Below are 23,889 nucleotides of genomic sequence, written 5' to 3'. Positions count from 1 at the left end.
CCCTTTTATTCCTTATGTTTCCTGCTGACACTGATATATATATATATATATATATATTTTGGGGGTACAAATCTAGGATTAATTTGTTTAACAAAAAGTATTATTTGTATTTGAAAGCAATCACGGTACATTAGCTAAAGACGGGTTCAAGGCAAAAGTTAAATTTAGCTAAACGAGTATTAGTAATTCCAGAAAACAAGTATGTAGAAAAGAAGACAAGTAAATCTTTAGAAGTTGTCAAAAGTCTTGCCAGTTGGTTTATCTTTGCTTGTTTCCTGAAAATGACAACACAGCCAAATAGTATCACCTAGATTTTAGGATCCTCAATAAACTTTACGCACTGTGAATTCATAACAGCAATTTCAATAAAGAACTATTTGTTTTTCTTCTCAAGTTGCAATATTAGCACAACTTTACAAAAGCAAAAAATATGTCCCTCGTGCCATATTTTCACTTATTTTTAGAAAATTTTCAAACAACCGTTCAATTTTGAGAAATGCAGAAAGTATTCTGTCATCACAATGACTTTCAAAAAAGGAAAATATAGATCACTTCTCATAATTAGAGGCTAAACTTATATATATATATATACTTAATAGCATAGAAGGAAAATAGTAAAAGAATAATAATATGCCTGCATGGATCCAACGGCGTAGAGATGAGATCTAAACGTAGTGGTTTAATCACACGGCTGCTAGAAAAGCTGACCGAAAAATTATTCCAAAAGATGGGTTAGTTGGCACTCAGAACAAACATATGAGTGTGTCACAGCAAAGAGTCTTCTGTTAGAATATTTAGTTGGCAATTTCTGTCAGTAAAAATAATATTATCTTACACATATAATATACATGTACACGTAATCTTATATATGCATGTATGTGTACTGGTATGTTTATGTTATAGTATTCTAAAGCACATGTCAGATAGTAGAAGCTAGAAAGCAAAGCTTGGGCATGAAGAGAAAGACCTCTTGCTTGTACAATGAGACTGAGATAATAAATACTGAATAAAAACCCAAAGTGCAAATGAGTGTAATTTAAACACTTTCAAGGTGTAAAAGTTAAGACATGTATCTATCAAGAAAAGAAAAAGTAAGACAAGCTAAAGAGGTAGATTAGGTTGTGTGATAATGGAAAAAGAAAAGAGCAAATAAAAGCAGTTGTGGCAGTAATTGTTCTGTCTTTTGTTTAAATAATCATATTATGTCTCCTCTATTAGTGCTAAATTTCTGCAGCTTTCTCTTTCTCTAGGTCTTTTATTGTCACTAAACACAATTATTATTAATGTTTCTTTGATTCTATAAAGGTTGGAACTTGATGCTTGCTTTGATGTTTGTTCAAGCACCCATCTTGTGAATCTCTCATTTATTTCACTTTTTATTGTTCCCCCTTTAAATTCTTCATTCTCCCCTATACAAGCAAAAACAGCATTTGATACTCTCTCAACTGAGTGTACCATCTCTTATCTTGTTTAGGTTTTACTGTAAATTGTAAAACTCCCCCACAAGGATTTGATTCTTGTTTTGTACTCTATCTAAGGGCACCACAATCTTGGAGTATCTCAAACAGGGTTTGTCTCAGTTTCCTTCCATTTATTAATTCCCTAATTATTGGTTCTCTGATCTTAACAACTTGATGCTATCCAATGGGGTTGTTGTGTCAGTTTCATTCATTTTAAATTCAAAACTCTTGACTCTCTGATCTCGCAAGCTTACATTCATCTGGCTTCTTGTCTGTGACTCTGCTCTCTCACACTCTTTAAAAGCGAATCTACTTTTTTCCTATTTGTTAAGCTCCTCTGAGCTGTAAGTTAGCTAAATCCATTGCTTGTTACCACTTTATGCTCTGAATGTTCTCAGCTTTTTTTTGCCTATAATAAATCTATTGTTCTCTTTATTCTCCTCTTGACTTGAGTTCGAATAAGCATTTATCCTAGGCTTCTCTTCTGCTACATTAGATTTGATGCTCTCTTGATTTGCTTTTCTTTCTCTTTCCAACTGTATAAAATCTACAGACTGGTTTAAGTTCCTTTGTCAAGTCTTGCAAATTACACCAAACCAAGTTCTGAGGGTTGAATCAGAGGAATGGGTGGTGAGAGTAATGAAGGTGAGATGGGGTTTAAGCATGGAGATGATGAGAGTGGGATCTCAAGAGTTGGAGTTACATCAATGCCCTTGTATGCAAAGGCAGATCATTTCTTCTCTTCTGCAGATTGGGATCCAGTTGTCAGTGGTGGTGGTGGTTTCTCAAGCTCACATTACACTTCAATGGGGTTGGACAATCCAGGGATGAGTTGCTTCCCTCATTACCAGCCCGGTTCTGGCTATCCAGACATGCCTGCTAGTCTTCTTCCTTTTGGTGATTGTGGAGGTGGTGGTCAGTTTCTTGGTTCAGACAAGAAGGGAGGAAGTGTTGGAAGATTGATCAGAGCTGGAGAGTCTCATGAGGATCTTCATCAGGTTTCAGATGATGCTGTTCTTGGTGCTTCCCTAACTAGAAAAAGAAGGCAACTGGAAGCTGAATCATCACAACGGAACAAGGTAGGTTTGGGTTTGGTAGCATTAAGGTTCTTAAAGACAACTAGAACAAAGACTGAAAGCTTATGATTTTGTGGTTTGGTGCTTAAACGAGTGATTCTTACTAAACATGGCAGAAAGCTGTGGAGGAATTTCAAGAAGATCCTCAGAGGGGAAGTGATCATCAGAGCCAGAAGAAACAGAAAAATGATCAGAGCAAAGAGAAGGAGAGCTCACAGAGCGAAGAGGCACCTAAAGAAAACTACATTCATATGAGAGCAAGAAGAGGCCAAGCTACTAATAGTCACAGTCTTGCAGAGAGGGTAATGACTCTGTTAGCAGTATATATAATTTGATTATTTGTTTTCCTGACTTTGCTGTTTTTCTTTGTTGTTTGAAGGTTAGAAGAGAAAAGATTAGTGAAAGGATGAGATTGCTTCAAGAGCTTGTTCCGGGATGTAATAAGGTATTGTACTTAGAGGTGGCTTTTAGCAAGCAACTTGATTTTTTCTGACATAAATTTGATGAAAGTCTTTGTTGTTGATACTTTGTTCAACTAGATCACAGGGAAAGCGGTTATGCTTGATGAGATCATCAACTATGTTCAGTCATTGCAACAACAGGTTGAGGTAAGAATCATCCCAATAATGCAAGATTTCTTGTAACGTTCAAGTTAAGTTTGCATACGTATATGCATGGTCTGAAAGAGGTTTTGCTTCTTCTAATGTTTTATGTCGCATTACTTTCTTTTTCTCTCCAGTTTTTGTCTATGAAACTCGCAACGGTGAATCCAGAACTCAACATTGACATAGACAGGATTCTTGCCAAAGATGTAAGAAGATCTTAGTCCCTTCAAAACTTCACACAATGAAATAGTTCTATCATAATTTGCAAGATATGAATCAGTTACTAATTAAAGTTGTGCATCTTGTCCGTTGTTCAGCTTCTGCAATCAAGAGACAGAAACACTCCTATGCTCGGGCTGAATCCTTACAGCGGTTTTGAAGGGACGATGCCGAACCTTTCTACCACCACAAATCCACAATACAACCCATTACCTCAGGCAAGCAATGGCAGAAAACAACATATCATATGCTTTTAGATCCACTTTTAAATTTTGTTACACATTTCTTTTCTTTTTGTTGGGTATGATAGTTAGACATTTCTTTTTATATCTAATCGCGCAGACAACATTAGAGAGTGAACTACAAAGCCTCTACCAAATGGGGTTCGTCTCAAATCCATCGAATATGTCTAGTTTCTCACCTAATAATGGTAACTAAACGTACACCTACTTGTTTCTCTCATCTCTCTGTCTTTTGTTTTTGTCTTTCTTGATATCTACTTCTTATCTTAGGTCGATTGAAACCAGAGCTCTAGTACTTCCAAGGATGTGTTCAACGAAAATTTGCAAAGAGAGAGTGTTTGTATAGGCTTTGGTCAGAAGTAACATATCCGTTCTTCCTTGTTATTATTAATTCTTTCTTATTAAAAGACCAACATGATTTGGATTCTCTGTCGTTGTTTCTTTTCCCTCAAAGAAGAATGAATTTATTAAATATGGAATCAGATTACATAGTTTAACACTATCCAAGTGAATATCAGGATTTTCTCAACGAAGATTGCACTTACTAAAATGAAATTATAGGTTGAGGTTGTAGTATATAAGAGTGTACGTTATCCATGTGTTTGTACTCATGTTGCTTAGTTATTATACGACAAAATATATCTTTATCATTCTATTTGTTTGTTTCTGAAAAACAGCAACGTTTTCTTCTCTTACATAGTCATTGCATTTTTCGCTTTTTTGCTATTTGCAGTTCCTCCTTATGTCATTTAGGATATCAATCTTTCTAATAAATCTATTACAAACAAAAACGTAAAGAAACAGAAAAAACACCGATTAGTCCTACTACATAGCCAGCAAATAGGCATTATACACAGAGTAATTGCTGGACTACCAATACGGCTACAAGGTTGTAACTCTTTAAACCTTGAATGATTCCCAAGAAACACCATAAACCAAATAGATATAAAAGCAAAAAATGCACTGTAATTTTAATTAGCTAAAAAAAATTAATTAGCTAAATTCTAATTTATGTGTAGCTTATATCATTAAAAAAATATCAATCTCACCATACTAGTTTTTTAGTGTTCCAGCTAAGCAAACCGGTTATATAATGCACACGGCACGGCATATGATAAAACATGTGATATGCAATGCATACGGCAAAATTCATGTTCACAAAGTCCAACTATAGTTAGATGGAACATTTAAATAATCTGTATGGTCTTTGTCATGGGTTTCTCACACACACTCGCACCACGCGAAGAAATACGAAGGAGAGATATGCGACCCTACTCTATAATACTTTCCCGGGCAAAAAAAAAGAAAACGGTTTTTAACTGTCGCTGTAGAATGTCACGTGTCATAATCGCACCGGATCGAGACCATCGAACGGTTTATAAACTAGCCGACATACGTTTCGTTATCACCGGTTAAGTAAGACTTTGGCGACGTAGAGACAGTCTCCACCATTGAGATCTCGCCACGTCATATGATCTGGCCACCCTTCCACATTTACACCACACAACGTGGATTTTGTCGCCTAAAATTATTTGTTTGGGTTTATGATTTTTAATCCTCACCTAATAATAATCTATTTTTTCAACTTGATTTTTGTTTTAATAAGTTTTTTTTGCTTTTCTGTGACAAAGAAAAGGAAAAGTTGTTTTTCCAAATGGAGAAGTGGTTAATTTTGTAGATTTTATTAGCATATATAGGAGAAAGTTTATCTGACTTTTTTTTGGTTGGGTTTATGATTCTTTTTCTTAAATGATAATTCTCACCTAATAATTATCTGACTTTTTGTTTGTTTTTTTATAATAAAAGGGAAAAGTTTAAAATATTTGAATTTGTTTTTTTGTAGAATTATGATAAGCATGTGGGATAAAGTATATGAACTTGTACGCGAATTCTCCGCGGAAATTGAATTATAAGGAACAACAACATCGTGGTGAATCTTGCGAGAGGGTTTCTCATTCTTCTTCAGGGCTTTTCTCATTCTTTGCAAGTCAAATCAAAAAGTGTTCATCTCTTCCGTGTAAGTCATCATTTGCTCGAATTATGGTTTTCTTTCCTTCTTCTTCTTCTTCTGGGTAGATTTTTTTCTTTTTTTTAGATTTCGTTTTCTTTTGATCTTACCGTGATTTCGTATGCGAATTGTGACCGAGTCTCTCATAAATATCTAGGCTTTGGTTCTTGTTGTGGAATCATACGATGAAATTGGATTCCTCTGTTTTTTCGATAGTGTTCTTCTGGTTCAATGAAATTGTGGTGGTTCAATTGGGTTTAAGAAGTTAAATTAGATTTTGATTTGCGTCTTGATTTGCTACAAAAAAAAAGTTTGAGAACTTTTATGCAATCTTTTCATCATCCCTTGTCATATGGTTACTTGTGCAGCTTTTTGAGATCGGTCCTTAAAACCATAGCTTAGTTTTGTTTAATAAATAATTCATTTAATGCCGCTACTTTGCCAGATTCTCAATGTTCAAAAACGTTACCTCTTTCAGGATTTGGAAAGTCTTTTCAGCTGATTATGTTCTTCTCTGCTTTCACTTTTTAATAAGACAACAAAAGTGAGAGATGGATGTCTCAGCGCTTTTAACGTCTGCTGGGATCAACATCGGAATATGCGTAGTCCTCGTCTCGCTCTACTCCATCCTAAGAAAACAGCCGTCCAACTACTGCGTTTATTTCGGCCGTATGCTCTCTGGTGGAAGAGTCAAACGCAACGATCCTCGTTGGTACGAGAGATTTGCTCCCTCTCCGAGTTGGCTCGTCAAGGCTTGGGAGACTACCGAGGACGAGCTGTTGGCTGCCGCTGGTCTCGACGCCGTGGTCTTCGTCAGGATGGTCATCTGCAGCATTCGTATCTTCTCGGTCGTTGCGGTCGTTTGCATCTCGTTTGTTCTGCCTGTCAACTACTACGGACAGAAGATGGAGCACAAGGAAGCTCATCTGGAGTCCTTGTCGATTTTCACTATTGAGAATCTTAACCAACGCTCAAGATGGTAATGGCCGCTTAACTCTACTAGTACTATGTTTTTCTTTTTTTTGATAACCTGGGCTATTCAACGGGCCGTGATCCAACAATTAGTCTTCTGGGCCGGTTGCGACCCGGTTGCTCGCAAGGGAAGGTTAACTAGATACCTGGATTCGAATCCGCACTACATAGATGGGTAAACCTGAGTTGGCGCGGATTCGAATCCAGGTTCCTTAGGAATACTTGGGATGCTATGAGCCACTCGACCACACCCATGTGGTTTATTAGTACTATGTTTCTACTTGATTATGTTTCTCTTTGCAGTAAACTGTAGAAAAGAAAACCAAAGTGCTGATTCTAGTTTTACTCTTTTTTATTTTTATTTCTATATTCCAGGCTGTGGGTTCATTGTATCTCATTGTACATCATAACCTCTGCGGCATGTGCTCTACTATACTTTGTGAGGATCTCATTCCCTTGTTCATGCTCTTTGTTCCATCGTTTTGTTCTTTCTCTCTCTCTCTAACTCTGTTTATATGTTGTTTGGTGTCGTTGTAGGAGTATAAGACCATAGCCAAAAAGAGGCTGGCATATATGGCTGCATCGTCCTCGAAGCCAAGTCATTTTACAGTGCTCATGCGTGCTGTTCCTCAGTCTCCTGATCAATCTTACAGCGAGACAGTGAGTCAATACTTCACAAACTACTATGCACCAAGCTATCTGTCGCACCTTATGGTCTACCGTGATGGCATCATTCAGAGACTGCTGGTAATATGCGTTTTGTGTTACTCTTGCAGCATATTGGCTTTGATTATCTTCTTGTTTTGTTTTCTGTCGGATTAGTATTAGATTATTCAGCTAATACCTCTTCTTAGTTGACTTGCACTTAGCAGAATATAAATTATTTCTCTCTTTTTTTTTAAAAGTTTCCACTATAACACTTCTTTGTGTGTTTGAAGTATACTCTGTTTCTTGGATGCCACGAATGCTTATTCAGGAGATTTATAGTAGCTAATGAGATTTAGGTTTTCTCTGTTGGTTCTCTGCTGGCATTTAGAATTTAAAGAAATGCAGTGATTTTATTTTGGAGCACATTCATTTTAGATTTTATTAATATTGGTAATCAATTCTCTCTAATCTCAGAATGATGCCGAGAAGATGCGTCAGGCAATAAAACATGTTTCTCCCGATGTAAGCTGTAATCCGAGTATGAAGTCATGCACATTTTGTACAGGACCTGGACCCACAAATTCTTTTAAAATCATCTCTGACGAGGCAGGCGGTGTTAAAAAACTGGAGCTCGGTGAGTTGACAACTCTGACTACCACCGAGGAAGTAAGCAAACTCTTTTTGAACTTTTGATACGTTGAACTCTATATACTCTATATGAAAGGCTTAAATTTTTATGCTCGTTTTTGCAGGAGCGTCCCGTCGCTTTCGTGTTCTTCAAGACTCGTTACGATGCTCTCGTTGCTTCGGAGGTTCTTCATACATCAAACCCCATGTTATGGGTGGCAGACTTGGCTCCAGAGCCTCATGATGTCTACTGGAAGAACCTGAAAGTACCTTATCGCCAGCTCTGGATGCGGAAGATAGCAACCCTCGTCGGTGCTGTTGCCTTCATGTTTGTGTTTCTTCTTCCTGTTACTGGCATTCAAGGGTTGACTCAACTAAACACACTATCAAAGAACTTTCCTTTTCTAAGACCCATCTTGAAAAAGTGAGTGAGTAGTATCCCGCCAGTTTTTCTTATTGTGTAATTGATTTTGTTAGTATAATCTTTTTTTAATTTATTGCAGGGATTTAATGAACCGGGTGATCACAGGGTACTTACCGAGTGTGATACTGGTTCTGTTCTTTTACACCGTTCCACCGTTGATGATGTACTTTTCAACCTTGGAGGGATGTATTTCCAGGAGTCTTAGAAAGAGAAGTGCGTGTATCAGAGTTGTCTACTTCACCATCTGGAATGTGTTCTTCGTCAATATCCTCTCAGGTTCTGTTATCAGGCAGTTAAGCATCTTCTCTAGTGTGAAAGACTTGCCTGCACAACTTGCTAAAGCTGTTCCAACACAGGTAACCACTCTCAGCTAACACTTTTCTTGTGGCCTTGTTATTGTTTATCTTTATTTTATTTTATTTTGACAACGAATGACTATTCTATTACTCACTTATTGTTTATCTTTAAAATGAACCGGCTCTTCATAAAAAATGTTGGATTTTGAATATGGCTAATTATTGACTGTGTATTGTGTATGTAGGCTGGCTTCTTCATGACCTACTGTTTCACGTCTGGTTGGGCTGGTTTGGCATGTGAGATCATACAACCTGTGGGTCTTATATGGAACCTGATATCAAGAGTTATCGTCAAGAACAAGGATGCATCATATGAAACACTTAGGTTTCCTTACCATATTGAAATCCCTCGGCTGCTCTTGTTCGGTCTCCTTGGTTTCACCAACTCTGTCATTGCGCCTCTGATACTACCGTTCCTGCTCATCTACTTCTTTCTCGCCTATCTTATATACAAGAATCAGGTACGTATGATCTCTCATCTCTTTTTTACATGGAACCAGAGATTCAAATGTTTTTTTTTCTTGCAGATAATCAATGTCTATATTACAAAATATGAAAGCGGTGGACAGTACTGGCCTATCTTCCACAACACTACAATCTTTTCACTGATCTTGTCTCAAGTTATAGCTCTTGGATTCTTTGGTTTAAAGCTGTCAACGGTTGCTTCAGGTTTCACCATTCCATTGATTCTTCTCACCCTTCTGTTTAGCGAGTATTGCCGGCAGAGGTTTGCTCCTATATTCCAGAAATATCCAGCTGAGGTATGTGTATATATATATATAAGATATTACCATTTTTTCAATATCCTAGTGGGATCTTGACTGGTGAGTTTCTTTCTCAGATTCTTATCGCTATGGACAGAGCGGATGAGATCACAGGAAAGATGGAAGAGTTGCATAACAACTTGAAAACTGCCTACTCTCAGATACCAATTTGTTCTCAGGAATCTAGCAAAGCTGGTTGCAGTCCTCCTTGCTCAGATCAGGAGTTGCCAGCTTCTGAGGTACTGAAGGCGGAGAATCTCGAAGCAGAAGTGATAAAAGCGTTTCAAAGAAGTAATAGTCATGATCTTGAGGTGAAGTCTTGTCCCAGTGGCTCACCAAGTCGTTATTCCCCTGGATTTCCCGAGATATACAAACGAACATAAGATAACTTGAAGGATTTTAACAGTTCTGCCTGCTAAAATTGAAATGTGAATTTTTTTTTTTTATAGTTACTGCAGGTGGGAAGTGAAACAATGCTTTTGGTTATTTGTGTACAACTAGGAATCTTTTTTTTTTTCATAGTTTTTTTTTTGCGAAAGAGATGAATATTATTATTATTACCAAAGAGAAATGAGTAAAAGAGTTTTCATATATTATATATGTTTTACACAAGTGTTCTTCATTGTTGTGTATACACAGACTAATCTGGTTTATCAGTTGATACATGTGACCCATCCTTTGGTATCTTCAATCAGTCCTGTCTGGATACCGACAAGAACCGAACGCAGTTTCTGGCAGACTGACTCATCACCAGTTTCATACTCTGCTCTGAATGTTTCAGAAAAGATATGCATACATGCATCAGGCCAAATTTTTTTTTCTTAAGTTTGTGGAGTAAAACTTGATCAAGTCACTGTGAGGGTTGTTTACCTTTTGTCCTGATATGTTATGGTGCCCACAGGAGCAACTCCTACAGCAGTTCCGGTGCAGAAAACTTCATCTGCTTCCATTACTTCATCCACGTGAACTGCCTTCTCGACTACCTGATCATGTTCCCAAGTATGTTACGTTTGGTTTCTTGAGCTCTAACATAGCTTTTGATTTGTTTTACCTCATAACCTTGATCACTCGCAATCTCCATAACACTTTTCCGAGTGATTCCCTCTAGAATGGTTCCATTGGTTGCAGGAGTAGAGATTGTCCGACCCTGAACTACTTATATTAAAATACAGAAAAGAGAGTCCATAATATATAGTCTTTACTGATAACACCACAACAATGTATATTATACCTTTATAACAAAGACGTTACAAGAAGAAGCTTCCTCAAGATACTTCTTCTTTACAGAATCAAGATAAAGAACGTCTGAAAACCCACGACTCTTGGCTCTACTCAGTGCTTTCAAAACCTACAACACATTGGTTTGTTGTAAAAACTTGTTGCCTCTCTCCATCATTGAAACATAAGTGGGTTTTGAATAATTTACCGGGGCATAGTTTGTGATGCTCTTGACTCCTCCAGCTCCACCAGGAGCTGCACGGACATACTCTTCCTCAACATAGAGGTTTAAAGCAGCAATACCTTCCTATAAAAACAAGTAGAGAAAAGATTTAACAATTGTTGTCACTGAGAAAGAAAAAAAAAAAGAGAGAGAGGATATACACCTTGAAGTAGTTACCAACAGGAGATGCATAGACAATGAATGTATATTCAGGTGCAGGTCCTAAACCAAGAATCGGACCACTTCCCATCAACAGAGGCCTAATGTACAGTGACCCTTTCCCTAAAGGAGGAACCTGACCACAAAAAAAAAAGTCACTCAGAGGATATATATTTATATATAACGTCTGTTACAAGAAAGCGTTTTATACCCAACGTTTATTTGCATAAGCGGTTTGTTTAACAGCATCAACAAACTGATCAACGGAAGGAGAAGGCATGAGCATCCTTTCAGCACCAAGCTGCATTCTAACAGCGTTGTGATCAGGGCGAAACAGAAGAAGCTTCCCATTTTCTTTTCTGTATGCTTTTGTACCTTCATATATCGCCTGTGAGTATATAATCCCAAATTGGTTAGAAAATCTAGAGATAAAAATTAAGAAATATTTGCGGTTGCAAGAGGCTTTGCCTGTCCGTAGTTTAAGACACCAGCGGAAGGACTTAGCTGAATATTGCCAAAGCGACTAAGTTCACCTTCAGTGAACTCACCGTCTTTTGAGCATTTCATGACGTACATGTAATCAGCTGGAGTTAGACCAAACCCGAGATTATCCCAGTCCACATCCGCATACTCATCATCTCTATGCAATAAGAAACAATGATTGTTGTAAACAGAGCTTTCTGGTGGAGACAAAAATGTATTGATATATAACATGGAGCTCTGAACTTACTGATAAAGAGGCTTCTTACGCTCCTCTCGCAAGGCTGAGGCAGCTTGTGCGTTGTACTTGGAGAAAGTTTGTAGCTGTTCATCAGCAAAAGAAAAAAAAACATTCTCAAACATGTTTGTATATGAGATTTGAGTTTTGTCTGAACAAGAATTCATTAGTTTTTACCGTGCGAATATGTGTATGAAGAGGTAGAACAAGACTTTTGCGCAGAGATGAGATTGCTTTGAACATTTTCACAATTTCAGAGCCTTTGTTTTTGGTTGTGGAAGATGATCTTATGGATTTAGTAAAAACAAATGTATAATACAAGAAAGAAAAGGTGAAGAAAACACCAAGAACACAGTGTGTCAAAATTAAGTTTCCAACACGTAAGTGATCGCCAAGCTTATGTGAAGTGTCTTGCTTTTATCTTTGGCAAATCGTTGAATTTTCTTTTCTTTTATTTTTACTAGGGAAAGCCCGCCCTACGGGCGGGATATGATATTTTGTTCAGAGATTGTGTGTTAGTTACTTAGTTGTATGTACGAATTCCATGTTTGATGGTTTTTTGTTAGTTTAGTTTGCATAATTGTTATTTTATCCTGTTGTTTGTGTGTGAAGATGATGAGCAGAAGTGTTATAAATGAAAACGATTTATGTTTTAAAGTGTGAGATCGATGGTTTGATTGAAAGAAAGATTATTTGTGGGATGACTTATTTACTTTATTCATGGTGGTTGTATCTATATTATAATATTCAGTTCTTTTTTTTTTAATTTATTACTCATTGGGGAGGGGGTGGGAATTACTTGTTTGTTTATATGATTTGGCCTTGGAAAGATTGGTTTGTGTTTTTTTTTCTTTTTAAATCTTTTTATTGATCTTCATGGTTACTTTGTTCAAGGATGAGTTTGTTTGACGTTTAACGTAGAATTGGTCTATAGAAATATTATCTTAGCTTATGTTTTAGTATATATTGTGTTATCGTATATTTGAGCACAGGGACACGCTTTGATTGGTGACATAAGTTACTGTTGATTAAATAGTTTAGTTTATGACTATAATAACTAAAAACTGTTTTTTTTTTTGCTAAAAAAATCTTGGGCTATTCATTATTGTTTCTTACTGCTATTTTTTACTCGGTTGCTAGATATGTTTTAACATCCTAATTATTAATGATTTTCACGAGGATTTATATATATATATATATTCAATTAGGGGCGGAGATAGTCAATGAAGAGTGGAGTCAGCTGACTCCACTGTTTTTTTTATTATTTTTTTTATAACTAAAAACTGTTACCAACCATGATTTTTTATTTGAACAACACCAACCATGATTTAGTTTTAAATTTTTGTGTTTGTGTTTGAGTTATAAGTGTCATATTTGATGCACAATTTTGAGTTATCTCCTTTGTAAAATTTGGTGATTCAAATAATTAATCAACATCAAGCAACATCAACAGTAGCATTTTTTTAATATCAACTGCCATTTTTTTTTAACAATTTAATATTTTGCATGACAATCGTTTACTTTCCTTCAGTTACTAAACCATTTTTTTAACAAAAATCAGATAACTTTTTTACTTAGTCAAAGATTTTTATAAATTTTCTAACTTGATTTGAATTATTTTTTAAAAAAATAATTATTTCTTTTATATTATTTTAACTAAAAATTTTATATATGAAATTACGTAAATATATAAATATGTTCGCCATGATATATAAAGTATATTTCTTTATTTTTGATTGTATATATATTATATTTTCACTCTATTTTATTAGATTCATAATAAAATGTCATTATTGTTAAAATTTATAAATTTTTATCTTAAATAAAATACTATAATTTATACATCAAAAAGTTACCGATCAGTTATTTTTAAAAAATTAGTAACTCATATTTTTACAGCGAATTATATCTAGTTATAATTTTTATTGTAAATTAACTCTAATATAATATGTCACCAATCAGATATCTACTATTTTTTTTCTTTTTGATATTATTGTGTGTTTGTCGATAATTTATGGTGCACATTGTCTTAATGTATCATAATGACTCGTCACAAGTTATATATGATTTATATTAGAGTTGTATCATAATGACTCGTCACAATAATAAACACATTGGAGTTTGAACCTCTATGATTTAAATACAAGTATGGTTTGATCAAAAAAAAAAAAATATTCGTTTAATTTTTATAAGACTCTAATGTGTTTATTTAGTTTTGATAATCCCCATAGGTGCTCCATATTCAACCGGTAGTGACTAAATTATTGGGCCTTAGTGTGTTTTACGATATATGTTAAAAGTAAGTTCATTCAGATGATGATTGACCTCGATAGGGTTGTTCAAGTTTATTCATTTGCTATTTGTTACAACTAATAACAGGGGATATATGGAATTGTATAGTGTGAACTTTTTACGTTTCGGACGATAATGGAGATTATCAAAATAATTGAGTTTCTTCATCAGAATCAATCTTTCAAATACCTAAGATAACCAAAATACAGATTTTTGAAGCTACTAAACTTGTGGCTTCACTGGCAGTGAGTGTCAGATATCTCCGGTAGAAGTACATTGATGGCTACACTGTCGCTGACAACAGAGGCCAAATTCCCTCTCTCATCTCTAATCACTTCCACAGCCTCCATACACTGAGCATCCGCAAGGGTCGAAGCGGAAGGAACGACCATGTCAGTTTTAGCCATCTACTCATCCCTTCTAGAGATTGAAGACGTGGTGGTGAAGGCTGCGATTGCAGCAACACACAGATGCAGCCACACTGGCTACAGCAACAGCACCGTGAAAAACAGGGCTGGAACAGCAAGAAGCACAATGTTCCGGGCTGCCTGCAAATAGACTCATGTGAATGCGATTTTCATTATAAATAGTCAACCAATTGAACTTAGAAGTTTTAAGTTATATATACTGGTTAGAAACATCAACATTCCAAAAACTAACAGAACGCAATAAACTGTACAAAAAGATGATATGTAGATGAGAGTATGTTATGACATACGCCAAGATATCATATAGCAAAAGGTCAAGAATCTAACTTTAAAATTTGAGAATATGCCCTAGGAAAACTCTAGTACAGACTCTTTAATTGATTGGACTCTTTTTAGCTAGCAAAGAAGAAGTACATGGAAAAATACTAAAACAGATAGAAGTGGCTTCTCTCGAACTTTTTGGTGATTGGCCTACAGTTTGAACACAAATAATCAAGTATTAATAGATCCATTCTCAGAAAAGCGATGGAGTCAAAAATATATAACAATTTAGAATTCAAGAAATTGTCTTTATGCACAGAATTAAGTGGGATTAATCACCATCAGATCTCTAATAAATGAAAACATAAGAGCAAAGTCCCAAAACAAACTTCGACAAAAATAGCTAATACAATGAGCTTTCTGATGAGGACGATTTCCAAGGGATGAAAAATGTGAAATAACCTCTTCTTAACTCCATCAACACTGCACCTGCCAATCCTTGCCTCCCAGGATCGCAAAAACCTAACCTCAACAGTGGAGAACATCTAACGGACTTCAAATCAGAGAGAAAAAAATTGGAGCTAGCCATTTGTCAAGGAATAAGTTTTAGAAGGTGATTGTTCAGGAGAGAGAAGGCTAACCATTTTATAATCAAAGGTAAACCGCCTCGCAAGAAAGAAGCTCACATTGATGGCTAGATCATGTTGTTGGAGTTAAGAAGAGGTTAAATGTGATGAATCTGTAAATGAAAGCGTTTGAAGAATCTCACACAACGCAAGCAAAAACTTAACAAAGGATTCATCAGGTTGATTTCTTCTTTTTTATAAAGCTGGGTTTATAAATGGTAGACAACTGATGTCTACAAAAAGAAGCAGAAAAACGGATGAACTCAAAATCAACATCAATTGGAACTCTCTGAAAACAACGAAAGACAAAATGAAAGACAAAATAGCCAAAAAGCAGAGAAAAACCTAAAGATATCAGAAGATACCCAAAGAGAAGACAAAACAGGGACGAAACAGAACATCAGGTTGACTTCAGCAACACAACTACTCGTACGGTGGATAACAAATCCTGCAAAGAACCCTAAATTTTGATGAGGGGCGGGTAGAGAGGATTAGGGGTTGCTCGGAAAATAAAATAAAAATAAAAACAGTACAACATGATCAGGCTTACCGGAAACACTATCAGAATTCATAAACAGGTTAGAGTTCACCTGGAATAATAACAGTACGACGGCAAAAATTAATTCAGAACAATCGATATGTAGAAGTAAACGGGAAATTCACTCACGTTAACATCCACCATGATAAAATCCATCCACATAAGCTCCCCACCAAGTTTTACATTCATAGTCTCTCAGAATCGGAACAGTCTCGCCTCGGATGAGCACGTCCCGGACCTCAAGTCGGAAAAAAAACCTTTGAATTAGCCATTAAGAGAGATGGATATTAAGATTTTAATATGAGTATGATGAGTAGCAGATATCGCGAAAGAGAGAAACTAACCTATTTATAAAGATGTCGCTGATGGAACAACGCGATTGAAGATCTTTCCGTTACATAAAACAGATCGTCACCGTCTCCGCGGATCAAAGAGAAACGAAGAACACAATCAACCACACGGATTAGGGTTTGTGGTCACTGGGCCTCAAAACATATCACAACACCGAACCAAAATAAAGCCAGTACGAAACCAAAAAGAAAACAGAACGTTGCGTTTCATTAATAAGATACGTGTCAGACGCTGGAAGACTGAGTTTCTGACCTGGAATCTGATGTGACATCACCAGGAGAGAGGAAACTCTATTTTATATAAATAGATTTTTCTTTTTTGGAAATGGAAATTATTGGTAAGAGTTCTTATCTTGTTCTGTGTGTTATTATTATGTTTTTTCTTTGCTTCCTCACTTGTGTCTATCTACCTGATCAATCTAGACGTGTCTTTCTGGAGCTAGAACTAATCGAGATCAATGGATCTTTGTTCTTGTCTCGTTTGAATGGTTAATTACCAAACAATTAACGAAAATTTTGGAAATATCCTATTTTTGAATCGGTAAATTACTTTTAGTTGGTATTATATCAGCACTGTTCTTTTTTTTTTCATTTTTGATCCAACACTATGCTCCTTGTGCATAGAATCACATAGATTTGTGGATCTTCAAATAAATTATATTATTTTACCATTTATCCATCATGTGTTGTATACAATACACATTATAATTTATGGATGACGCATTTTCAACGAAAGTAGTCCAAGTTCTCAGCATCAAGTGTGCGTTGTCTACTTGTCTGGGATTATGGATGGCCCTCCATGCAGTAATATATGGATTATTTTCGAAGACAAATTATTATATTACAAATTTACAATATATCCTTTATGGGAGTTCCAGAGATGGTGGGGATAAACTCGACAAGTAATAGCCACATCAGATGCAGAGGTTGTCAGCGATAAGTTAAAACTTTGGTTAAATGTCTCACACATCATCGTCTTTTCAACGTCTTCCTTCATTATCACGTTTAGTGAAAGAGCCTTCTGATTTGATAACAACGTTTTTCATCCTATGCTTACTATTAAACATGTCCCTTTCCATAACGTCCTATCAGATATATCTTTGTCTAACTATCTCACCCCTTCATTTTCTTGTAATTAATTTCTCTGTCCTTTTTTTCAGTTCAAAATTTAACAACCAAACCTAAATGGTGTCTATGAGCATGTGCTAGAATCACAGACCATGGAAGCTCAAATCTAGAAAAACTAACTTTGTAAACTACCAACATTCCTAACTACTTGCATAGTAGACCCTAATCACAAATTCACAACACAGGCTTTAGCAAAGAGAAACATTAGCACTAAAATATTGGTGGATCTCCTTGAAAAACTCTATGAGGTCTGTAAATCTAAGTCTCATAATTTGGACGTTTTGGGCTTATTTTGGCATTTCAATTACAGGCTTTTAGGCCGTTTTGGGCATATAAAATGTCTTTCAGTTTTGATCCAGTCAAAAGGTTAAGCCTAACTAAGGAAAATCATCTGATATTTTCATATTATTACTATGCGAGTTTCAAAAAAAAAAGAAAAAATTCATATTACTATGTAGACAATGAATGGATGCAATGTAAACAATACTCTACATAGAATGGATGCAAACAATGTAAGCAATACTATGAAAGTTTTAATAAGTTTTATCTTATAAATTATACATCAAAGAGTGCAAACATAAAAAAAAAAAAATTCTCTCAAATTAGTCAATCTCCAACACCCAGTTCTTAGTGTCTTGGATAGATCCAGTTTGTATTCCGACAAGAATAGATCGAAGTTGCTGTGTAACAAGACCATCTCCCACTTTGTACTCAGTCCTGCAGATTTGTCAACAGATAAGTTTATAATCCTAAGCATATTATACATATGTATACTATCCATGTATATGATGAAGAAGAAGAGACCTTGTGTTCTGAAATGTGATGCTTCCAACAGAAGCAATTCCAGCGGCAGTTCCAGTGCAGAAAACTTCTTCTGCTTCCTTCAGTTCTGCAACCGGAACTACTCGTTCTTCCACCTGTTACGTTACACACTTTTCAAGAATTGCAAAAGAGTTTGAAAATGCAGAAACAGAGTGTAACAGAGCAGAGAACACTCTGTTTCTTGGGTTTTAAGTAAACTTACCTCATAACCAAGATCAAGGGCAATTTCGATAACGCTCTCTCGTGTGATCCCTCTAAGAATCGTCCCATTTGTAGCTGGAGTCACTATTGTATTCCCCTGAAACGACTCAAGAAACTTCAATCTTTACACTAACAATTGAAGCATTCAACTTTCTTCTTAAAAAGAGTTTCCTTTTTTACCTTCACAAGGAATATATTAGCAGCTGAAACTTCTTCTATGTTCTTCTTAGTTTCTGCATCAAGATACAATACATCCGAGAATCCTCTCGCTTTCGCTCTTCTCATTGCGTCAAGCACCTTTGTTTACAGTTCATTACCAAAACAGCACTGACTTATAAACAGAACACTTCAGTACTCAAAACCATATGCAAAATAGTATTGACTTGAGTGTTTTAACTCACTGGACCGTAATTAGAAATGGCCTTAACGGCACCAGTTCCTCCAAGATACGCGCGTGGAACCACCTCCTCAACGTAGAGGTTCAACGCAGCTGTGCCTTCCTATACAAGCAATCCAATTCAAGATCAAACGTCAAGATCAAGGAACAAGACCAAGGTAACGTTTAAAAGCACAGACCTTAAAGTAGTTTTGAACGGGAGAGCCAAACACAACAAAAGTGTACTCTGATGCTGCAGACACACCCAAGCTTGCTCCGCTTCCAAACAACAACGGTCTGAGATACAACGAGCCTTTTCCCGGAGGAGGAACCTAGTGAAAAAAGCCTGAGTCTTTCAAGAGAACTAAATCAAAGATCACATCGACAGGGCCAATTTTACCGGCCAATTTTTTAAAAATAAAAAAATAAAAGTTGATATTGGACTAAAGATTTTAATATATTTAATATATTATGAATGATTTAAATTTGTGACGTAAAAAATACATTCATATGAAACATGTTTTTGTTCCTTTCCATTATTTTTCGAATATATGGGCCGACTATTATAATAGGGAGGAACACAGGATTGGACCAGCGGCGGTAGCACCGCTTATCCTCACCTAAACCGTCCCTCGTATCGAGGAGCAAACGATATGATGAGATGTTTTACCCAGCGTCTGTTTGCAAGAACGGTCTGCTTGACACCTTCCATAAAGTGTTGAACAGAAGGAGAATGCATACACATTCTCTCAGCTCCGTTCTTCATACGCATCGCGTTTAGCTCTGGACGAAACATAAAAACCCTACCGTCTTCTCTTCTGTACGCCTTCATCCCCTCGATTAATCCCTGCAACATCCACCAGAAAAAAAAGTCGTTTATTATATGAATATTTTGTGTGTGTGTTTTCGGATGAGGTTTGAAGCTTTGCCTGGCCATAGTTGAGAATTCCAGCAGCAGGGTTGAGCTCCATATTGCCGTAACGGCTAAGGCAACCTTGTTCGAAGTTTCCTTCTCTACAACTTCTTGTGGCGAACATGTAATCTGTTGGTACAAGACTGAATCCGAGGTTGTCCCAGTCCACATCAGCACACTCTTCATCCTCACTGCAACATAAGAAACTTTTGCCTATTAAAGGTCATTTTTATTTTTATTTAAGTAGTATATACAAGTGGACTCTTATAATATGTAGATAGATTAAAGATCACTGATAAACGTAAATAAAATTAGAAAATAATTTTCTCATTTTCATTTCACTAAGATTTCACAACAAAAAAGCTATTAAATTAAATTTAAATGTTGCAATATTTTTGTTACCCTCATCAAAGGGGAATGGGTTGAAACTGAACCCCCCATTACATTGATGAGACCGGGTAGCTTTATACACTTTTACCATCTGTTTTTTTTTTCTTACGTAATTTCGTTTCTTTTCCCCAATTTAACGTTTTTTCTTGTGTATATATTAATTTTATGTTATGTATTTACCAAAAAAAAAATATTAATTTTATGTGGTGGTAGTGACAAAAGAAAGGATAGGCAATATTACCGTTCTGACCTCAGCATCTCTGAGACATGTTCTTCTACAATGGAAGCTGTTGCCTTGGTCCCATGCATACGAAATGTACAGATCTGTAATGTTCATGGAGACATACCAAAACAACAACACGAGCGAGTGAGCTTCAGACAAACCAAATATCCTTTTATTTTACCTAAAAATATAATCAAAGTGTCTATGTTGTTCCTTTGTGTAAACAAGAAATTAATATAAAATAGTAGAATGATTTATTGGAAGAAAAGTACAAACCTTAGAGAGATAAGAGGAAGTTGTTGAAGACTGAAGTAAGCGGCGAAGAGCCATGAAGGATGTTGTACGAGCTTTGTGTGTGCACCAAACTGAAACTCTTGAATGGGATGCTGTCACCAATTTTGACAGGTTAGAGAAAATGAGTAATGAGCTCGTGCAAACTACAAAGAGAGAGATGAAGAGCAGAGAGGGAGGGTTGATATATATCTATAGAGAGAGAGCGAGAGAGGAGAGGAAGATATAGGCATTTACAGCTATGTTTCTTCTCTCTCTTTTTGTCTTCTGCGATTAACGCTATGTTTCTAATTCTATGATTAATTACTTCTTTCGGTATTAAAAACAATTACAAAGCGTTTTAATTGAACATAGAAAAACATTATTAGAACCTAATAGTATCCCCATAAAATGTTGGCTCTTCTCTTGCTGTTAAAGTATTTAGATGTTTGTACACTTGGATTATTTCTTTATTTTTCCTTGTTTCTTACACTTTTCCAGCTCACACATATATAAACAATATGTGTTTAATTATAGTTATAGTGTTTAGAATGGTAATCCTATGACATTCACGTGCTTTCTTCTAGATGGTACGCAACTTGTTGACCATAGCTACGTTGCATGGAAGCTTCGTCATACGTACGCTTTTCGCTTCGGAATCGGAATCAGAATCGGAAACTTGTGGAAGCTCTCGGAATCTCGTTTCCAATGCGCTTCCAAAAATACCTCTTTAAAAATACGTTGAAAGCTTACGATTCCGTTTTCGAATCACGCTTCTGTTTAAAAAAAAATACAATGTTGTAAGTAAACAAAAATATAAGAAACAATGTTTTTGTTTTTATATAATAGTGAAATAGAGAATATAAATATACAAATACTAAAACTAATATTATATATTATCTTTATGTATTGAGGGCTTATTAGAGATATATCTTATATATTCAAATATATTGAGTTAATTATTTATGAAATATTAAAAATAATTAGTATAATAATATCTTCTAAACTTAATTTATGTATATTTTCATGGTAATAACATGAAATCATTCAAAATTATTATAAATGAATAAATGTTTTAATTTTAATTTGAATCATATAATTTTTAGTCATATTTGTAATTTTATATTCTAATATGTGTATATATATACATATATAAATATACGCTTCCTACACGTTTCCGCTTCCTAACTTTTTAAAAAATCTCGCTTCTACGCTTCCACACGATTCCGTTTCCGCGTACCCGCTTCTGTTTCCATGTAACCTGGGACCATAGTGATCGAGTAACTTAAAAGTGTGGTTACGGTTGTGTATTGACTCTATCATGTCACGTATAATATCAATAGTGAACTAAATGCATATACCAACTTTATTTACTTACATAGTTCTTCATTAAATGAACCCTTCTCGTTTCTATTTTAGGTAACACTATATGCTTTTGTAGCCATCCCATTTGTAGTCATGTCTCGTCAATTTTGATACAATATTGTCGAAAGTATATGTATGGGTGGTTGTGAGAATCCTGATTCGAATATCTACATTGCCAACAATATTAAGGATGGTAGATGCAGAACAGTTGGACAAGTATGAGATTATAGGTGGTGTGTATCATTCGTGATTGCTTTTATTAGTAACATTGACTCAACTAACGCATGATATTTTTCGATCCACTGCATGTGGATGACTTGGAGATTTCTCATGAAAATGTAGATATTTGGAGGTCTAGCGTTAGTGTTTCAAAAAAAAAAAAAAAAAAAAAAGGAGGTCTAGCATTGATATAATGTGTATTTTTAGTTAATACTATTTTTATTATATATTTAATTTAGCAATGATAATAAACTACCGTCCAGGGTTATTCTATATTTGATAATATCCACAACTCAAGTTATCTACTTAAAAGTTCCAAAAGGAAATATTTACTGTAACGAAATGTGAGCGTTTTACCTAAGCATACTAAACTAGTAAACTTTGATGAGATCTCTGAAAATGATGTGTCATTTAAAGATGAAAGATTTTGATTGTACATAATCGCTAACGTGTCAATTTGTTTATGCTTGTGTCAACCATCGAAAGCATTTATCCATCGTTTAAAATCATTAGCTGCTTTTTGTATAGATTGTTTTTTTCTATCTGTGTAAGGGAGAGAGAACAATTTCATGGTAATAAAAAATTTACAAACATTTGAACAAAGGAAAAAAAGAAAAATCTTACAAACTAATTGGTGTTGGACTGTAATACTAGCAAAACAGATTGTATACAAATTGATATAATTTGTCTATATTGTAGGTTTTTTTATCTGTGTAAGGGAGTGAGAACAATTTCATGGTAATAAAAATCTTACAAACATTTGAACAAAAAAAAAGAAAAATCTTACAAACTAATTGGTGTTGGACTGTAATACTAGCAAAATTGCTTACAAATTGAGATAATTTGTCTATACTAGGGCTGGGCAAAAAATCCGAACCCGAAAAATCGAACCGAACCCGATCCAAAAAAATAGCACCGAACCCGAACCGAAATTGATTAAATATCCGAACGGGTTCAAAATTTTGGTATTTAAATAACCGAAACCGAACCCGAACCGAACCGAAATATTTTGGGTACCCGAATGTATCCGAAATAAATTTATATACTTAAATATATACATTATTTTTATATATAATGTATATTAAAAATATTAAAAATATATAAGATACATTTAAGTTTTCCAAAATACTCGGAAAATATATGCAAATAGTCAAAAGCAAATGTTTAAAATAGCTAAAGTATACTGAAAACACCAAAATAGTTAAATATCTATTGATTCTTTATCCAAATATTCAAAGAAAATCAATTTATATATTAAATTAAGGTATTTTGACATATATGTTATGAAAATTTATATGTAATATATTATCTTTCTTATAGATTTTGAAAATTTAAAGTATATAATGAATTTTGAAAATTTAAAAACATTTTAAATGGGTTATCCGAACCCGAACCGAACCCGCAAAGATCCGTACCGAACCCGAACCAAAATTTAGAAATATCCGAATGGGGCTGAAATCTTTGACCCCGAAAACCCGAAACCCGAATGGACTGAACCGAAACCCGAATGGGTACCCGAACGCCCAGCCCTAGTCTATACTGTATAGATTCTTCTACGATAACAGTTTCTTTGCAGTAATAAATTAAATATCAAACAATAATTAAAAGGAGAATATGAGCAAAGGAGAGGCTGTCCACATCAGCAAACTAAATCAACCAATAGGGAATAACTACACTACCACGTCAATTTATTCATTCACCACAGCTCTCTTCGTCTTCTTCCCGACGTGTTGAATCTCTTGGGTTCCTTCCCTGCAAATTCACAACC

At 35.3% G+C, this 23,889-nt stretch overlaps 5 protein-coding genes across 35 annotated transcripts; 2 read left to right on the top strand and 3 right to left on the bottom strand.

Annotated features, from left to right (window-relative positions):
• The first annotated feature begins 1,113 nt into the window (after window positions 1–1,113).
• LOC108807326 (transcription factor bHLH74) lies at window positions 1,114–4,084 on the top strand. 2 transcript variants are annotated; one of them, XM_018579596.2, is made up of 9 exons: window positions 1,114–1,569; window positions 2,014–2,539; window positions 2,653–2,838; window positions 2,916–2,981; window positions 3,076–3,144; window positions 3,276–3,347; window positions 3,459–3,578; window positions 3,703–3,790; window positions 3,873–4,084. In XM_018579596.2, exons 2-9 carry the CDS (start codon window positions 2,084–2,086, stop codon window positions 3,893–3,895), a joined length of 1,080 nt encoding a protein of 359 aa, XP_018435098.1. In that variant the 5' UTR covers window positions 1,114–1,569; window positions 2,014–2,083; the 3' UTR covers window positions 3,896–4,084. The 2 variants fall into 2 exon arrangements, with proteins under 2 accessions (XP_018435098.1, XP_018435099.1); XM_018579597.2 differs by having other exon boundaries at window positions 1,114–1,804.
• A 1,166-nt stretch (window positions 4,085–5,250) lies between these two features.
• LOC108812529 (CSC1-like protein At1g10090) lies at window positions 5,251–9,994 on the top strand. Its single transcript, XM_056991951.1, has 10 exons — window positions 5,251–5,617; window positions 6,089–6,589; window positions 6,958–7,021; window positions 7,120–7,329; window positions 7,705–7,896; window positions 7,983–8,281; window positions 8,361–8,637; window positions 8,823–9,098; window positions 9,165–9,398; window positions 9,479–9,994. Exons 2-10 carry the CDS (start codon window positions 6,162–6,164, stop codon window positions 9,782–9,784), a joined length of 2,286 nt encoding a protein of 761 aa, XP_056847931.1. The 5' UTR covers window positions 5,251–5,617; window positions 6,089–6,161; the 3' UTR covers window positions 9,785–9,994.
• Window positions 9,995–10,045: 51 nt separating this feature from the next.
• Window positions 10,046–12,104, bottom strand: LOC108812530 (branched-chain-amino-acid aminotransferase 2, chloroplastic). Its single transcript, XM_018584811.2, has 10 exons — window positions 11,897–12,104; window positions 11,732–11,805; window positions 11,470–11,641; window positions 11,213–11,389; window positions 11,006–11,137; window positions 10,828–10,926; window positions 10,633–10,749; window positions 10,453–10,548; window positions 10,272–10,384; window positions 10,046–10,169 (listed from the first exon to the last, which is right to left on the bottom strand). Exons 1-10 carry the CDS (start codon window positions 11,960–11,962, stop codon window positions 10,055–10,057), a joined length of 1,161 nt encoding a protein of 386 aa, XP_018440313.1. The 5' UTR covers window positions 11,963–12,104; the 3' UTR covers window positions 10,046–10,054.
• Window positions 12,105–14,121: 2,017 nt separating this feature from the next.
• Window positions 14,122–16,478, bottom strand: LOC108810216 (uncharacterized). 29 transcript variants are annotated; one of them, XR_008937584.1, is made up of 8 exons: window positions 16,209–16,478; window positions 15,994–16,102; window positions 15,877–15,916; window positions 15,672–15,786; window positions 15,342–15,559; window positions 15,163–15,253; window positions 14,854–14,910; window positions 14,122–14,559 (listed from the first exon to the last, which is right to left on the bottom strand). XR_008937584.1 is itself a non-coding variant. In XM_056992195.1 (6 exons), exons 2-6 carry the CDS (start codon window positions 16,051–16,053, stop codon window positions 14,497–14,499), a joined length of 315 nt encoding a protein of 104 aa, XP_056848175.1. In that variant the 5' UTR covers window positions 16,054–16,121; window positions 16,209–16,474; the 3' UTR covers window positions 14,122–14,496. The 29 variants fall into 29 exon arrangements, 5 of the variants coding, with proteins under 5 accessions (XP_056848175.1, XP_056848174.1, XP_056848176.1 ...); XR_008937580.1 differs by having other exon boundaries at window positions 15,163–15,222; window positions 16,209–16,469; XR_008937582.1 differs by lacking the exon at window positions 14,854–14,910 and having other exon boundaries at window positions 16,209–16,471.
• Window positions 16,479–17,810: 1,332 nt separating this feature from the next.
• On the bottom strand, window positions 17,811–20,764 carry LOC108805860 (branched-chain-amino-acid aminotransferase 1, mitochondrial). 2 transcript variants are annotated; one of them, XM_018577833.2, is made up of 10 exons: window positions 20,544–20,764; window positions 20,295–20,368; window positions 19,671–19,845; window positions 19,412–19,588; window positions 18,942–19,073; window positions 18,767–18,865; window positions 18,546–18,662; window positions 18,367–18,462; window positions 18,147–18,259; window positions 17,811–18,059 (listed from the first exon to the last, which is right to left on the bottom strand). In XM_018577833.2, exons 1-10 carry the CDS (start codon window positions 20,595–20,597, stop codon window positions 17,945–17,947), a joined length of 1,152 nt encoding a protein of 383 aa, XP_018433335.1. In that variant the 5' UTR covers window positions 20,598–20,764; the 3' UTR covers window positions 17,811–17,944. The 2 variants fall into 2 exon arrangements, with proteins under 2 accessions (XP_018433335.1, XP_018433334.1); XM_018577832.2 differs by having other exon boundaries at window positions 20,286–20,368; window positions 20,544–20,760.
• Window positions 20,765–23,889: the final 3,125 nt, after the last annotated feature.

Source organism: Raphanus sativus, chromosome 8 (genome assembly GCF_000801105.2).
Source record: "Raphanus sativus cultivar WK10039 chromosome 8, ASM80110v3, whole genome shotgun sequence".
In the NCBI taxonomy this organism is placed as follows: domain Eukaryota; kingdom Viridiplantae; phylum Streptophyta; class Magnoliopsida; order Brassicales; family Brassicaceae; genus Raphanus; species Raphanus sativus.
The sequence above is the reverse complement of the archived record's forward strand: the minus strand, read 5'-3'. Positions and strand labels throughout refer to the sequence as shown.

Excerpts from the sequence above, each read along its gene's own strand:
- LOC108812530 (XM_018584811.2), bottom strand. The coding sequence starts at position 11,962 with ATGTTCAAAGCAATCTCATCTCTGCGCAAAAGTCTTGTTCTACCTCTT. Across the intron at positions 10,750-10,827 it reads GCATCACAAACTATGCCCCG|GTTTTGAAAGCACTGAGTAG; the intron begins GTAAATTATTCA and ends AATGTGTTGTAG. Across the intron at positions 10,170-10,271 it reads ATAACATATCAGGACAAAAG|AGCAGAGTATGAAACTGGTG; the intron begins GTAAACAACCCT and ends TGAAACATTCAG.
- LOC108812529 (XM_056991951.1), top strand. The coding sequence starts at position 6,162 with ATGGATGTCTCAGCGCTTTTAACGTCTGCTGGGATCAACATCGGAATA. Across the intron at positions 8,638-8,822 it reads CTAAAGCTGTTCCAACACAG|GCTGGCTTCTTCATGACCTA; the intron begins GTAACCACTCTC and ends TTGTGTATGTAG. Across the intron at positions 9,099-9,164 it reads ATCTTATATACAAGAATCAG|ATAATCAATGTCTATATTAC; the intron begins GTACGTATGATC and ends TTTTTCTTGCAG.
- LOC108807326 (XM_018579596.2), top strand. The coding sequence starts at position 2,084 with ATGGGTGGTGAGAGTAATGAAGGTGAGATGGGGTTTAAGCATGGAGAT. Across the intron at positions 2,982-3,075 it reads TTGTTCCGGGATGTAATAAG|ATCACAGGGAAAGCGGTTAT; the intron begins GTATTGTACTTA and ends TTGTTCAACTAG. Across the intron at positions 3,791-3,872 it reads TAGTTTCTCACCTAATAATG|GTCGATTGAAACCAGAGCTC; the intron begins GTAACTAAACGT and ends TTCTTATCTTAG.
- LOC108810216 (XM_056992195.1), bottom strand. The coding sequence starts at position 16,053 with ATGAATGTAAAACTTGGTGGGGAGCTTATGTGGATGGATTTTATCATG. Across the intron at positions 15,917-15,993 it reads TTATCATGGTGGATGTTAAC|GTGAACTCTAACCTGTTTAT; the intron begins GTGAGTGAATTT and ends TTATTATTCCAG. Across the intron at positions 14,911-15,691 it reads CTGTTTTGTCTTCTCTTTGG|GCCAATCACCAAAAAGTTCG; the intron begins GTATCTTCTGAT and ends TTCAAACTGTAG.
- LOC108805860 (XM_018577832.2), bottom strand. The coding sequence starts at position 20,597 with ATGGCTCTTCGCCGCTTACTTCAGTCTTCAACAACTTCCTCTTATCTC. Across the intron at positions 19,846-20,285 it reads GAGATGCTGAGGTCAGAACG|TGAGGATGAAGAGTGTGCTG; the intron begins GTAATATTGCCT and ends CTTATGTTGCAG. Across the intron at positions 18,463-18,545 it reads CTAATATATTCCTTGTGAAG|GGGAATACAATAGTGACTCC; the intron begins GTAAAAAAGGAA and ends GAGTCGTTTCAG.